The 15,782-nt window shown below is 36.8% G+C and overlaps 1 protein-coding gene across 4 annotated transcripts in view; it reads left to right on the top strand.

The window, feature by feature from the left end:
* AASDH (aminoadipate-semialdehyde dehydrogenase) overlaps nucleotides 1-15,782 on the top strand; it is a 24,263-nt gene extending 8,481 nt beyond the window's left edge. For 2 of the 4 annotated variants that reach the window (XM_063335636.1, XM_063335638.1), the window contains exons 6-16: nucleotides 2,302-2,543; nucleotides 5,345-5,451; nucleotides 5,901-6,073; nucleotides 6,614-6,806; nucleotides 7,032-7,094; nucleotides 7,314-7,432; nucleotides 8,778-9,615; nucleotides 10,793-10,956; nucleotides 11,563-11,688; nucleotides 13,061-13,192; nucleotides 14,242-15,782. In XM_063335636.1, coding sequence (XP_063191706.1) covers nucleotides 2,302-2,543; nucleotides 5,345-5,451; nucleotides 5,901-6,073; nucleotides 6,614-6,806; nucleotides 7,032-7,094; nucleotides 7,314-7,432; nucleotides 8,778-9,615; nucleotides 10,793-10,956; nucleotides 11,563-11,688; nucleotides 13,061-13,192; nucleotides 14,242-14,649 — 2,565 coding nt within the window. In that variant the 3' untranslated portion in view covers nucleotides 14,650-15,782. Of the gene's footprint in view, nucleotides 1-2,301; nucleotides 2,544-5,344; nucleotides 5,452-5,900; nucleotides 6,074-6,613; nucleotides 6,807-7,031; nucleotides 7,095-7,313; nucleotides 7,433-8,777; nucleotides 9,616-10,792; nucleotides 10,957-11,562; nucleotides 11,689-13,060; nucleotides 13,193-14,241 lie in introns of those variants that run through there. The other 2 variants (XR_010071188.1, XM_063335639.1) reach the window with 2 other exon arrangements.

Genomic DNA, 15,782 nt, shown 5'->3' with positions numbered 1-15,782 from the left:
GATGCTAATGATAACAGAGCAGGAGCGTTCCCCTTGAAAGCGTAGCTCATGCTGTGCCTTCTGCTGTAGCACATTCGCTGTTCAGAAAATTACCATTGGATCAAAGCGTCAAACATTTTGTGGCAGAAAACAAGGAACTGAAGATAAAACCAACATTTGTCTTAAGAAACCATTAATTCTTAAGAACTAATTAAATTATGCTGTTAATTAAGCAGTTAGTTCCAAAGATTCCGGTAATGGAGTAACCCGTTATATACCTTTTTAGCACTTTTCAATGGGCTTGATCTTAGAGCCTTTCCTCATAAACAACTTTGAAGTTTTAGTGGTAGTCTTTATGCTAAAAATACAAGAACTATACCAGTGCCATTTATAGGGTGATAAAATGTTGGTTTTACAATAATGAGAACAAGAGAATAATTGATTCCACAGCAACAGGTATGTTTTCAGGCCACCTGCTTATATGAGGCTTGGAATAGATCATGTCCTATGCGATCTCAATTTTAATAGTTTTAAAGTTCACTTTTGGAAAATGTAGTTGAAGTTACGAGCGTCCAGCACGCCTTAATAAGCCAAGCCCTCGCCTTGTACTATAACAAGGTACTTTGTAACACTGTTAATTGAGTATAGAAACTTAAATCAGGGTGTAGGGGGAAGAGGCGCTAGAAATGGATCTCACTGGTAACTTTGAACAAAATGAGTATGGTGGGATTAGTCTATGAATTGTGATAAATCAACCCCCAAGCCTTGGTTTGTCATTAGCGTTGTAATTCTGAAGTATTTGCAGTCATCGAAATGCTAAGATTTCCTTTTCTTTTGGAGAAATGGTGGTAGTTGAGATTGTAGGGTATAAATTTAAGACTATGAGTAGTTAGTTGAGGATTCCACAGCAGAAAAAATCCACTAGTTACAAATATTTTGTAACTTTATTCTCTGCTCTTATTTTTATTTATGATGATTGCTATAAATCCTGATGGTGTAGGTTTTCCTATCATAATCAAGTTTCTTGATCGGTTTAGCTCACTTGCTTTTAGAAGAAAATTCTGAGGTATTAATCTCTATTAGCAAGATTTTTAAAGTCTGTTTTTTAAGACTTTTTAAGATATATTTTTTAAAGCATGTTAAGAGCTAATAGAAAAAGGCGAAATTTGGTGAATGAAAGTATTTGAGATGTCTAAGAAAAGTTTGATTTTGTGTTTTTTTGATCAGTATCTTAATCGGTGAAGCAAGGGCTTCTCAGCTGAATTAATGACAAAAATATTCTTATCACTTAACTGATAAGAATAATTTTATAATGTTTCTTAAATTATAGCAAGACATTGCCTTCCCTTCTTGACTTGCTTGAGCAGACTTGAGAAATCTGAAAAATGATTATGAGGGAGGGGAAGAGTAATTTTTTTCCTCCCTTTTTCTTTGTTATAATTCACTAAAGGTATAATGATCAGTTGAAAAGGGATGGTCTTAATCTATTACTAGAAGAAAGTAACCTGATAAGAAAAAATTCCATAAATTTTCCATTAGTCTTACTTGAAAAAATAGTCAAGAATGAGAGTGAATTGTTTATGTTAAAATAATTTGCTGCTTTACCCTTCAGTGAAAAGACTCTACGTCACCAATAGTTTTATACAAGTAGTGGTATTTAAGGAAGCTGTCTTGTTTCTTTTTTGCTGTTGTTTATTTTTTTTAATCTTTTTTTTCCCTGTGCTTATTTTAGCGTGTGATGTGAAAGCTTTCAGAAAACTTATCTTTGTAAACTGTTATAGTTGCACAAATAGGGAACAATCCAGAATCTGGCATCCTAGGAGTTTTTATTGCTATGAAAAGGTCTTTAAATATTCTCTATGCAGGTTAATCGGATGTATAGGTTATATTTTAGCTGTAACATGCTGGAATGAAGGGGAGGAAAGCTCAAACAGTAACATCAAGAGAATACCAGCCTTGCTGCTTTCTGTTTCAAAGTAATTAACACAAGAACTAATGTGCACACACTTTAGATAATAGCTGAGAAACAACAGGGAACCCATAACACATCTAAGTATAGAAGAAGCTCTGCAGAAAAATATAGATTGGTGCTGATAGTACTCATTAAAGGCTCCACATAAGAAACAAAATCTCACAAAACACCAGCATGATATATACTTGTATCTGATGGTTGATGCCATCTGCTATACATAGATTGTTAAGTACGTCCACAATACAGCAGTGGATATGATAAAGTAGGAAGAGGTTTATGCATATACTGAAAAAATATAACAGGTCTTTCTCTTGTCCTTTTTAAAATTTTTTTAAATATATATCATACAGGCAACACCAACGCTTCTCAGAAGGTTTGGAGCTCACATTATTAAATCAACAGTGTTGTCTGCAAATACTTCACTTCGTGTCTTAGCCCTTGGTGGTGAAGCGTTTCCTGTACTGAATCTCTTGAAAACTTGGAAGCACAAGGAGAACAAAACAAGTATTTTTAATCTGTATGGTATTACTGAAGTGTCAAGCTGGGCCACTTACTACAAGATTCCTGAAGAAGTTTTTAGTGCTGATTTTAGGTAGGAAAATTAACTGGTTTTGTGGTGTGGCATGTGAATGATGAGAATCACTAGAAATAGAACCTTGGTCTCCTGTTTCCAGGACTACTGAGTCCTCATGAGTGTTTATGCTGGTACAAGTTACATTTGATTTTTGTGTAGGAATAGACTAATCCATTTTCTCTTGCTCTAATATAACCTCCCTCAAGTAGAAGCTGTTGATGAGTGATTCTTGAATGACAGAACTGCAGTCTGAAATCCTGTGTACTTGTAGGCCTGTTTCACATAATGTGTTGTGACGATCTCTGTTTTAGTCATGTCTGTATCTAGACCTCTTCCTCATTCCAGCTTGGCATTCCACATGCTGAACCTGGACTAGCCTAGTCCAAGGTGTGCTGTCTCTGACTATGTGGCAGGATTGAACCAGTGTTGCACTTCTGCAGGCAAACGGCTCCTACCCAATTTGCTAGTAACTTCAGTTAGCCATACTCTTGCTCATCATGAGGCTTTTCCAGTGAGATCTTCCATGTTCAAAGAGGAGAAATCTAACAAAGCTGTCAGTGAGAGTAAAGAAGCGGGGCTCTGTAGCTCTCAGTCATAGCCTGGGAACAAGGATAGACTCACACCTTAGCTCTGTCAAGTTCAGAATGTTAATTCTGTGATTTACTTATCGTAAGCAAAAATGCTCAAAGATTACTTTCAAATGTAATCCGTAGATATAAGTGTGTTTCTTACTGGTACCTGCTTTTGCCTACAGTCTTTAAAACTCCACAAATAATTGATTAAGTGGAGTGTAGGTAGTGGGGTTTTTCTGCTATTGGGTATTATACTATTCAGCAAATGATCCCACTGATATTACTTGACTAGCATGTATGACAGAAATTTGTCCAAAGTGGCTCACCCAAGGTCTCACAGTAATTTTATTCAGACTTCCACAAGTCCTTTCTTTTCATCACTGAACACTCTGCCATTTTCACTCAATTACTGACTGGTTTTTTTTGTTCATTGTAGTTTATAAAGAGAGTTGCAGGAGTGTCAAGGTCGTGAAAAGTACTTCCAGTTAGCTCAGTGTTTCATTTGCTCTCTGAAATGTGTGATTATTCCCTGGCATGATAACTATACATGTGACTTGAGTTAGATGTGTCCTATGAAATGGGATGTTTTGGACAAACGATGCGATGTATTAACCTGGTACTTAAACCCTTGAAGACTGAAAACGGTGGATGGTCATAAAGCGTTATTAAATTCTCATGCAAAACTCATTTTTATTCTGATTTCTCTGGGTTCGAACATTACCTTCTCCACACAGAAACTGTTTTTTCTACTCAAAAGTTTCTGTGCTCCAGAGATAATGCGGTGTTCTTCAGTCCTAACTGATGTACAGTTAGAATGATGGAAGTTTTAATAGTCTGACTGTTGTCTCCCACCCTTCACCTCCAGTCCTGTTCTCCCTAAGCCTCATTGCAAAGGGAATTAGGGTTCCTTTGCAGAAAGCAGCCCCAGATATGACAAAACCAAGACGGAACATTTTATGTCTTCTTCATTTCTTAGTATCGGCAGGACAGTTGGAGTACAGTGGACTTTTATTTTTGCTAGCTGAATGATAAAAACTGGCACCGTTTCTAGAGAACACTAGAAAAGGAAAATAATCAGCACAAAGTTAGTGCCTTAGTGGTCTGCCCCCCTCTGTTTTTTAGATAGTTTGGCAAAATTAAATGTCTGATCCCACATCTTGTAATAATAGTGGCCAAATGAGGTGTTGTTTGTCTTTTATTTTTGCTGTTCTGTGGAATATGTAGGAATCTTGAGGGTTTGTGTGGCGATGTTAAACTCTACTCTTTTTTGTTTTGTCTTTTTCTTGGGACTTTCCCATGGTACGGGGCAGACACATTGAATATCTGGGGTGCTTTCTCATACCTCTTTGTCAAGTAATTATATTTTAAAGCTGGACGGAAGAAAGAAAAGGAGAAGATTTTTACTTGGCAGAAATACACATTTTAGAAAATTAGTCTTTTTTTTGATCAACTTGAGATAAAGAATTCATTGACTGATCAGAGAAAAGAAGTTTTAACAGCCTAAGTAACAGGAGTTGAACAAGAACTGCTGGGTTAAAATATGATACTTTATGATAGAAATTGAACTGGAACCCATGCCTAACTTCATATATTACCAAAGTTATTTAAAGTTACTTTGCTTTTTAAAGTTTGCTTTACTAAAGAAAATACATTAATCTCTACTTCCACTGAGAAATATATTCAATAAATGAGGTTCTGCAAGTGCTTGAAGAGGCTAGAGAATGAAGGGAAAGGAGGGAGTTGGTCTACAGCTCAACAGAAGTCATCTATAATAGATACATGACATTGAAATTACAGTTTCTTTTATTTTAGTCTTTTCTGAAAGAGTCAACTGTACTTGTTGACACAACATCAGCAATGAGATAGAATAAAAGCTCAAACTAGGTAGAACAGGGAAGGAATGAATTAGAAAGCACTTACGTGTGTTTAAGTTGGTTAACTTGGTGGAAGGTTCAACGCGGGGGACTAAAAAACTGGTCTTTCAGGGTCCATTGAAGTCGTATTTTCTATCATTCTGGGTTTTTTTTGTTATATGATAATGAAACCCATGCACACTGATGAGGTTTTTAATTTTGAACACATTGAGATGTTTGTAAAGAAGAAACATTTATAGAAAGAAGCCCCAAGCATCTACTTTTGCTCTAATACCAATCCTTTAAAAGCCAGTATGATAACTCATTTCTGGAACAGTTGTTTTGGTTCAGAAGGGAAAGATTTTTACTGTTTCTCTCTTTTTTTTGTATTTAGAACTGATTTCCCTATACCTTTGGGATCACCGCTCCTTGGAACAAAAGTTGAGGTCAGAGATACCAATGGTTCTGCAGTTCTAGAAGGCGAGGGACAAATATTTATAGGTTATTTTATATTTCTTATTCTTCTAAGATTCTTTTCTTAATTGAGTTTTAATAATACCTTGACTATTTTACTTGGTGTCTGCCACTGATATACTGATTAATATAGCATTTTAAGTTCCCCTTGAGCTGGGAACCTTCTGATGGTATTTTAGGTTGTTGGAATGATGAACAGGAAATTACCATAATTTTATCTGCAGTCTCTGCTTTCATTATGTTGCCCTTTTTTCCTGTTTGCATTTTGACGTTCTCAGTTGAAGTACTTTCTGTGTATTAACTGAATTAACTGCATAGACAGTTTGTACATTGCAGAAGTCTAGACATTGATAATAATCTTTTAGTACTTCTTACAATGCTTGTTAGAGTTTAGGAGAATTTGATAAAATACTCTTTATAATTTTCATTTACAGTTAGCCATTTAATGTTTGTGACCACAATCTTTTCTTGTGTAGGTGGTGAAGAACGAATCTGCTTTCTTGATGATGAAATAACTGTACCCCCGGGCACAATGAGAAAAACAGGGGATTTTGTAAGAGTGCAGAATGCAAATTTGTTCTTCTTGGGTCGGAAAGACAATCAGATTAAACGTCACGGCAAACGTTTTAATATTGAATGTTTGCAGCAGGTAATATAACATCTATTGATGAGTAGAGTATGCCGGTATAAAAGAAGAGAGATAAGGAACACACCGTTATCATCAGAAATGGGGATTTACTCATCTTCGGATGACTTTTAGGAGTCCTAAAGAAATTGGGAGGGTATATTATCAAAAATCTAGTCACATAATTTAGGGAGGAGTTTGGTTCTGAGTTCTTGGAAATCTGTTTTATTTTATGGTTTCTTCCAGCAGAGTTGAGAACTGTATAAACACCTGAAAAATAACTGAGTGTTGCACTGCAATGCTTATAGAGCGATAGTTCTATAAGGCTGAATGGATTATATCTCTTTCATGGCATTTAGGCCAATAATATATATATCTCTGGGTCCATTTTTATGTGAAGAAATACAAACTTTAGCTACTAGAGAAGGTATTTAATAGGATGTTTTCTAGGAATTGGAGACAAATACAAATTTTAAATGTGTACTCTTTTAATTGTGGTTTTTACTCCGTTTACTCTACTGGTGAACTGCATTTCAAGACAAGACTAATATTTTTTAATTACAGGCTGCTGAAGATCTTTGTCAGGTAGAAGCTTGTGCAGTGACCTGGTATCAGCAGGAAAAACTTATCCTGTTTGTTGTACCCAAAGATGATTTGGAAAAGAGAGAAACACTTAAAGAGCTCCAGAAACGTCTACCAGCTCATGCAGTCCCTGATGAGCTTGTACTGATTAAAGCTTTGCCTTTAACATCACATGGTAAATGAAACTATTAAGTACCCTTGCCACTTATTTTAATGGTCTCTATTCCTTTTTTTTTTTAAATTTACAAAAATCCAGTACTTGATTCATGCTTTTTAAATACGTAGGTTAGATAACCAATCTGCTAGTAGGAAATGATGACCACGTATTATGTTTTCTTGATAATGTTTTGTTTGAGAATCAAATCAATTTAGTATTAAGACTGCCTATTTATTTTCTCAGTCATTCCTGTTGCGGTATGCAATAGACCCCTGACTCCAGCTGTGGAAAGATCAGTCCCCAAAGGTGGGATTATGTGGGGGGAGGCTAGGGTAAATTTTTAAAAACATTATTGGGTTTTGTTAAGTGTTGTTGATCGACAAGGTAAAAAAAAAAATACAGGTACAGTTGAGTTTGAATAAGGAAGTGTGTACAAGAATAGAGTGACTATTTGGGCAGAGCAAGGTTTGGAAGTGTAAATGCTAAAAGAGCAATGAAAAAAATCGTACTTTATTTTCTACAAAGGCAAAGTTGATATATCTGAACTGAACAAGATTTACCAGAACCATCTAAACTCCAGAAGGCGTGACAGTAAGCTGAGTGACGCAGAGGAATTGTGGGAAAGATTGCAGTATTTATGGAAGGTAGTATTTTGAGCTGCCTTTTTATCTTTGCAAGTGGATCATTATACATGTGTCAGGAATTAAACAGTTTTAAGAAGTATGACTAATGCAACCAGAACGTTCTAGCTGCCTATAGATATAAGCAGTACGGCTCTTTCTGTTCAGTTAATACTTAAATATAGTTGCTCTGCAGTGGCCAAGAGGGAGTAATTTATATTTCTCTATCAGATAAAACTGCAGGCTATGAGGTACGAGCAATTAGCATAGGAAGGACGTAACCTGTCAGCAGCTTTTTGAATACTGCTTCACATGCCAAAGAAGGTGTCCCTAAGGGAAACAAGGAACTGGGACATGGAAACTTTGTACAAAATAGCTACTGTGTTAGCAGAGTTTCTTATTTCTCAAGATAATTATGAATTGGAAGAGTCTTTTTTTTTAAATAGATGGCGCAGTTGCGTAATTGTCTCTTGGGCTGTCTGTTTGTATTGTTTCTAAATTTCTGTGCTAAAGACTTGTTTTCCAAGGTACTGAAATGTGATGCCAAACAGTATTACTTTTTTTTTCTTCAAAGGTAGGCTTCCAAGTTTCACCTGAAAGTGTGATTTGCTGTGGCTAGGACTTGAACAAGTAAATATAGTGAAATTAGTAACATAATTTGTCTGTGCTGATACTTACTGTATTGGTGGCTACAGAAATGATAACCCAAAGGGATGGGATGTGCCCTAGACCCAATATGGACAGCAGGAGGTAGTTTCCAAAACCAGAGGATTTGGACTTCACACCCAGACTTAAGAAGCAGGGAGTACAGTGAGAGGAGACATAGAAATTGCTGTTTGTTGTAGTAACAACGCCAAATCCAAAATCTGTCATGAATTGAAGGGGTTATAGTTTCAAAAGTAGGTAGATAAGTAGGTTACTTAAATAATTCAGAAGTAAAAGATACCAGTTTATATAAGTTTTATTAATAAAATAAAGCATCTAAACCAATTTTATCAAAAGGCATCAGTGTTTTATCTGCAAAGTTGTCATTGATAAATGGACTCGATATTGAAAACAGCCAATGAAAATACAGCACAATTTGCTTTAATTCCTTAGACTGCAGAATTGGAATTGAGCAAAACATTTTGTAGTACAGAACTAGTATCTCCCTGTTTCCCCATTTGTCCCCAACTCTTGTTCCATCACTACCTCTATTGGTACTAAAATGTTTCGTGTGATTTTTTGCAGGTTAGTGAGTTTCCTCAGTTGTTGATTTTTAGCGGGACTTCTGGGTATTTATGTGGATTTTACCTAACTTGAGTTTTTGTGTGTGTGACGTGGTGTAACACCTATGGACTGCTACCTCTTTCCTTCTTCTTTTCTCTAGTCTATTTTGGGTCTCCTAGATGATTCCCGCGGAATTTCTAAAGATGCGGTATTTCTGTACAGTGGTGGGGACTCCTTAAAGGCTCTACGATTTTATGATGAAATTGAGATGCTATTAGGCAAAGCTGTGCCTGGACTCCTGGAAGTTATTCTCAGCCGCTCGATTGGAGAGGTTTATGGACATATTCTTAAAATTCTGTTTCCAGATGAAGACCAATTAATGAATTATGACAATGTTGTGAAAAGAAAATTAAGTGGGAACAGTGGAGAGGAATTCCATGGAAAATATATTAAACTGAAATCTGAAAGAGATCTTGAGGTTGCTTCAGGGTTAATTTCATTTATTGCGCTAAGCAGAGGAAATCATTTTTTTTCTATGAATTTCACCAAGTCTTTTATGCAACCCGGTAATACAGTACAGGTAGGAGTGGAACTGCTACAGCAACCATCCGTTCTGCATTTAGTGACTCCAAGTGTAATGAAGAGCCACGAGCAAGGGTATGAAATGAAGAACAGAATTTTAGCAGTTACGAACAAGGCAAATAAAACTGACTGTTGCTCTGTACAGCAAATCCATGCAGAATGTAGTCATGTAACAACGGCGGAGTTGGCATTATGCATAAGATGGAAGTCAAATACAAGAAAATGTGTTGATGCATCACCGCTGGTTATAATACCAGCTGAAGAAGGAGTATCTGCATCTGTATATATTGGCTCTCACTCTCATGCAATGCAGGCGATTGATCTAGATTTGGGAGAAGTAAAATGGGAGAAGAACCTTGGAGATCGTATTGAATCTTCTGCCTGCGTATCTAAGTGTGGAAAATTCATTGTTGTTGGTATGTCTTTTGTTTTAGCCTTCATTTGAAATTATTTTTCTGCTAAATACAAGGGGAGTGACAGACAATCTTATTTCTTACCTCTGAATACCCTCCATCTGCATTTATCCAAAAACTTCCATATCTTCTTCAGAACTAATTTATTGTAATATAGGAACAGAAGGAAGAAGTAATTTAAGTTTCATGATAACCAGTGATGGAGCTTATCTAACACACGCACACTTGTGATTTATTATATGCCAAGTTATTAATAAGGCCTTATTAAGGAATAGTCAATGGGTATGTTTTCTTTTTAGTGGTTGATTAAGGTGTGGCCTTTAAAGTATTTTAAAAAAAATTATGGAAAGGTGATACAGTCCTAAAATGTCTTTAAAATTTGATAGAGGTAGAAATCAGTACTTGGTGCCTCAGATTATTTTTGACAGCATTTAATTATCTCCTTTGACTCTTCTTTTTGGAAATATAAAGAACATGTTTGGATAGTTTTTTTGGTTTTGTCATATCTGTTGTCAACGGAGTTGCCATTATTCATCTTCGTGTTATCTTTTTAACCAATACTTATATATCACTGATTAGAACAGACATCCAGGTGGTGAGGTGTTTTTATGCAAAGCTAATGTTATCATCTTTTTGCTAGTATTTTAATTGCTATTTACTCTGATAAAAAAATCTAATGTTCATTAGATGTTCATTAATGTTCATTAAAACTGAAGGAGTTTCTAGCGCTACGGTTTTCATTAGAAGACATACAGACTTTATTTTTTCAGAATATTCTTCTGAAAGAATATTCTGAAAGTTCTTTCAGACTTTATTCTGTCTTTGTTTTCAGAAAGGAAAATTAGGGAAAGAGGTAATTAAAAAAACATTATTATTGTCCCTTTTCAGCAACTCTCCATGTCTTCTAATATTATTACTGTAACATTTTGATAGAAAGGCAGTGAAATAAGTATACTCTAAATGTAACCTGGAAAAAACACACAGAACAATCAACTTTGGATATATGAACTATCAGCAAAGACTTTGTGCTAAAAGAAGAGGAGGAGCTTTGGAAAATGTTTTGAAACTGTACCTCGCGAGTCATCTTATTTCTTTACAGCAGTGATGAAGCTAGCAGCATAAATCACACCATAAATACAAATATTCATTATCCTTTTTCCCCCTCTTTTCTTTCACACAGGTTGTTATGATGGCTTAGTGTATGTCCTTCAAAGTGGTGATGGAGAAATACACTGGACTTTTGTTACAGAAGATACTGTGAAAAGCTCTGCAGTTGTAGACCCTTCCAGTGGACTAGTCTACATAGGATCGCATGACCAACATGTGTACGCATTGGATATTTATGTAAGAACACTGACTAAGTTGTATGTATAGAAGAAGAAATATCCAATTTAGACCATATTTGTTGCACACTGATGAAGCTTCACAGGTGGTAGTGTTCTCAGGAGTCCACAATTACACTTTTGGAATAGTTAAGCCTGCTTGAAGTGGTGTTAGGATTATGTGGTAGTAAATAGTTTCAGTGGTGTTCTCAGCTGTGGTTCTTGTGCTACTAGTCCTGGTTGAAACCAAATCTTAAGTGTCTTAGTTATTAAATTCTCTGTGGGTGTTTCAGAATAGGGTACCCAGCTCGAAATAAAACTATGGCTTAATGGTGGAGAGAGAATCTTACATTCCAAAAGAGTAGATGAAGGGAGACGTAAAATAAAGAGGGGCAGATACTGCCTCATCATTAGCTGAATTTCCTTTATTTACTGGAAAAGAAAGCAGCCAGCGGCATATGTGTTGCTGTAATATTATGTAGATTATATCTTCACTTCTTAACTAGTATTTGCTGAGTAAATAAATGCACTGTTTGATAAGCTTTGATATTCGAAGGTCTTTGTAAACATGATGTACTTCAACTCCAGTTGTAAAATTTTTTATTTCTCTTTTTTCTTGTGTGTACAGAAAAAGGCATGTATATGGAAGTTACATTGCGAAGGTGGAGCTGTGTTTTCATCTCCTTGTCTAAGTTCTTTTCCACATCATCTTTATGTTGCTACTCTAGGAGGACTATTATTGGCGGTAAACCCGGTACGTACCTTTGCTTACTTGTCTTTGATCCCAATCTCAAATTTAAATGAAACCAAAGATGCATTTCTGAAGCTAAGATTGCTTTTCTGATGAAAGGAACTAGATGATCATATGTTACCATAAGATACTTTTCACTTGAGGGCCTTATTATTATACACAAGGTTACCATAATAATTCCTGTATTTCAGAAAGCTAACTGGTGATAGTGAACTGAAGTGACTTGCTTGAATTTACGTGCTGACTGTAAGCCAAAGTTGGAATCGGTGTCTTCTCGTTTCCATATACTACCTTATCAGTTAAACTAGTGAGTGAGAGCATGTCCGTAGATTATTTTTCCCCTCCCTCCCTCCCTCCCTTTGAAAGTAGGATTCAAAAAAATACACAGAGCTTACTGAAATCAGAACAGAATAGAGAAAGAAGCCCCTTCATTCCTCTTACTGTTTCCCTCCCTGTAGTCATTTAAAGAGCTGTGCCCCTTAGTCTTGGACTGCTGTTCTGTTCTCTGCGCTGGGGAAATGGCATTCTTGATAAACGTGGAGCAAATGTGTGGATTTCATTGTTGGCTTACAGCTGGTCTTGCCTGATAAAAAGAACAGTCACTTGGAGCAGCTGTTCATGTTTTTCTACTCAGACAACCCAGAGCATCAGTCCTAACTGTCTTTACCTCCCGCCCGCTGCAAGCTTCATCAGTAATACCCAACCTACTGTTAGAAGACCAGTGTATGGTTTTGCAGCTCTAATGGGCTGTGGTTAAGCATAAACAGATAATTTTTCTTTTTCCATAGTCCTGAGTAACAGGTAGTTGAGAAACCCAACTGTAACTCCAAATAATTATTTATAAAAATAGGAACGTGCAGGCTACATTAGGAGCTTATTGTGACAATCATAGCTTGTGGGAGCTTGTGGGTTTTTATTTATAGTATTTATAGTTGATGACATAACCAATATGACTTGTTTTCAAGATATTCTCTCCTTCATTGGTCTTCATCACATACTGAGGAGCTGGGAATGGAATGAAAAATGAATCTGTCATTTATTTAAACTACTACTACTACACTATTATTATTTTGTGTAGGGGGAGGAAGAGAAGGTTGAAACAGGGGTATTTAGTATCCCAGGGGAAACACTAAATATTTTGTTGGAATAAGATTTGAAGAGTAGTTTTGCTTCTGGTATGCGTTTTGGAATGGAGAAGCCTGCTTTTCTTTGCTTTTTGTGTTTTGTTGTTTTTTGGGGTTTTTTTGTGGGTTTTGGGTTTGTTGGGTTTTTTTCCCAATTCTTAAAGGCTGGGTCAAGCTGTAAAGGAAGGATTGTTTAGCGCAGCTTCTTACGGTTGTGTTAAGCATCACATATTCCACACTGCCATTTACAGGTGACGGGGAATAAGATTTGGAAAAGCTTCCTTGGAAAACCACTCTTCTCCTCTCCTCACTGCAACGAGAAGTACGTTTGTGTTGGGTGTGTGGATGGAAACGTATATTGTTACGCTCATTCTGGAGAAAAGGTAAAAATGCTGTTGTTGGGGTTTTTTTGTGTTCATCACAAAACCCCGAGTAAGGTGCGTCATTGATACTGTTTTCTAGGTTTAATGATGTTTAGGTTTAACGTGTACTTTTTTGTGAACTAAATAGAGGAGAAAGAAGAAAAACTGCTTGGCTGGGGTAGTCCATGCAGTTCATGGCAAAACCACAAATAAACTGCAGACTCTCAAGTTGCTTGATGTAGTAACAGAATTTCTAGTTCAGGGCTTACTCCCAAAGTAAATGGTCAAGAGTAGTACCAGCAAATTAAATGGTATGGTTTTGTTTCTGGGGCTCAAGCATGTTTAAAGCCATCTCTTCTGTAAGATGGTGGCTGTTTAGAAATAAAGGTTTCTTAGAATGTTTACGCTTTTATCAAAAAACATTGACATCTCAGCCAAGTCATAATTCTGATAAAATATGTGTTAGCCTTCACATTGAATTAAAGGAGAATAATATTAATGTGGTTTGTATGTGGTGTTAAAACAACTGACGCTGTTTCTGTTTGCTTGCCTGGGAGGCAGTACACATGGCAATTCCTAAGCCCTTTCTGATTATAAAATATGTCTTAGCCCATGCCCTGCTCTCTGTCTACTTGCAGCAGCGTTGCAGAACTGATACTCTCTTGAGGAGGGATCTGCACATCATTAGCATGAGCAGGGGAAACGTATATTACAAAAGGAATGTTTGCCTTTTTGGCAAAGTATGGCATGTTAACAGAATTCTCGAAGTTCCTTACTAATTGTCGTACAACAGCCCAAGAATACTATTTCCCCAAGTTGGCCGTCTTTACGTGGGCCTCACAGAAGGTAGTAACTGTTGCGCGTCTATTTTATGAGTCTTTTAGCACTTACTCCGTGTGTAAAACTTAACTTGTAATTTGACAAGTATTTGCCAGCCCTTGCTGAAATCTAGTATGCTCTTGAAATAAAATGCTCTCCTGTCAACAGCTAGTCTATTAAAAAATTACAGTTCCTGTGAAACCGATAATGTGAACAACCTTTGATAATAGGTGGTTATGTTCTTTCTGTAGGTTTGGCAGTTTTCCACTAATGGACCGGTGTTTTCATCTCCATGCATCTCAAGTTTAACTAAGCAAGAAATATTTTTTGGCTCCCATGATCGCTTTATCTACTGTTGTAGTATGGAGGGTAATTTACTGTGGAAATTTGAAGCCACTTCAAGTGTATATGGAACACCATTCGTTTTCCAAAGCGATGACTTAAAGAACAAAATTCTTTTGGCAGCAGTATCTACAGATGGCAAAGTGTGGATCCTGAATGCCAAGAGTGGAACAGCAGAAGGAGCAGATAGGCTTCCAGGAGAGGTTTTCTCTTCCCCTGTAGTATGGGGAACAAAACTTGTTGTTGGCTGTAGAAATGATTACGTCTATTGCCTAGATTTGCATATAACAGGAAAAAAAGAACAGCTAAGATGTTAAGCTGCTTCCTTTTTATTGTTTACATTTGTAAATTAAGAACTCACAGGTGTTGTCTACCTCTCTGCCTGTTTTACTGTAGGCAAGATGTGCTCTTTGCAGACTTCTCGGGTAGCATTTTGCACCAGGCAGTGTCCAGAGTAGGTAAAGGGATATTTGTTGACTTGCTGTACTGATTGAGGGAGGATGGCTGCTCAGCACCCAGCCAGAGGTTGCACCGTCCCTCCCTCATTTCCCAGCTCTGATTCATGAAAGAACATGTTTCAAATGGTTTGGATTTGAAGGTTGTGCTTTGACCTGTGTAGTAAGAAAATGAAAGTCAGTAGCTTGGCTTCAAGAAACTGTGGTAAAGTGCCATATTCTGCAGCTTGGAACAACGTGCTTGTCTCCCTGAGGGAGGAATGTGTTTCTGTCTGTGAGTCCAGCCTCGCCTGTGCCCTGAGGTTCCTCCCTAGCCTGTGCCTGGCTCTTCCATGCATCAGACTGGTGTTTGTCTAGTCTGACGAGGTTTCTATGCTGTGGCAAGGTAACCCAAGTCCTTTTTTGAATCTAACTTTTAATTTGATTTCTGAAGACATGGTCTGCCTTGCATATACCGGTAGTAGTGAGCTGTTTACTATAGTTTGTAGAAACCAAATCGTTCATCTTTTGTGAGCCTTGCCCCCGCACCTTTGCCTTCAGTTCAGCCAAGCATATACTTAAACTCCGTTGAAGTCAGTAGGAGTTACTTCTTGTATTCTCAAGTGGAGAATATGTGTATATGTATTAAATTTCAATGACAGGTACAGTATGAGTTCCAAGATGAAGTGTGCACTGCTCAAATCAACCATTGTCAAATCATTTTTTAAGAGATTTGAAAGAATGCTCTATACAGTGTCTTTAGAGAGAACTATTAATAAAGGGTTGTATAAATTGGTTTTGGTTGTCTTTAATGTCTTAAAAGGAATTACCAGTGGTCTTAGTAACACGAGTCAAGTATTGGCGGTGACAGAAGTACACTTAACTGAGAGCATCTTGCTAATGATGAGTGTTCTGAAAGAACTATAGCAGAAACTGTTTTCTCTCTCTCTCTCTCTCTCTCTGATGAGCCATCTACTTTGAATTCTACCATCTTGAATTAAAAAGTAGAGTAGAAG

Source organism: Chroicocephalus ridibundus, chromosome 5 (genome assembly GCF_963924245.1).
Source record: "Chroicocephalus ridibundus chromosome 5, bChrRid1.1, whole genome shotgun sequence".
Lineage (NCBI taxonomy): Eukaryota > Metazoa > Chordata > Aves > Charadriiformes > Laridae > Chroicocephalus > Chroicocephalus ridibundus.
This window is presented reverse-complemented; position numbering and strand designations above follow the sequence as displayed.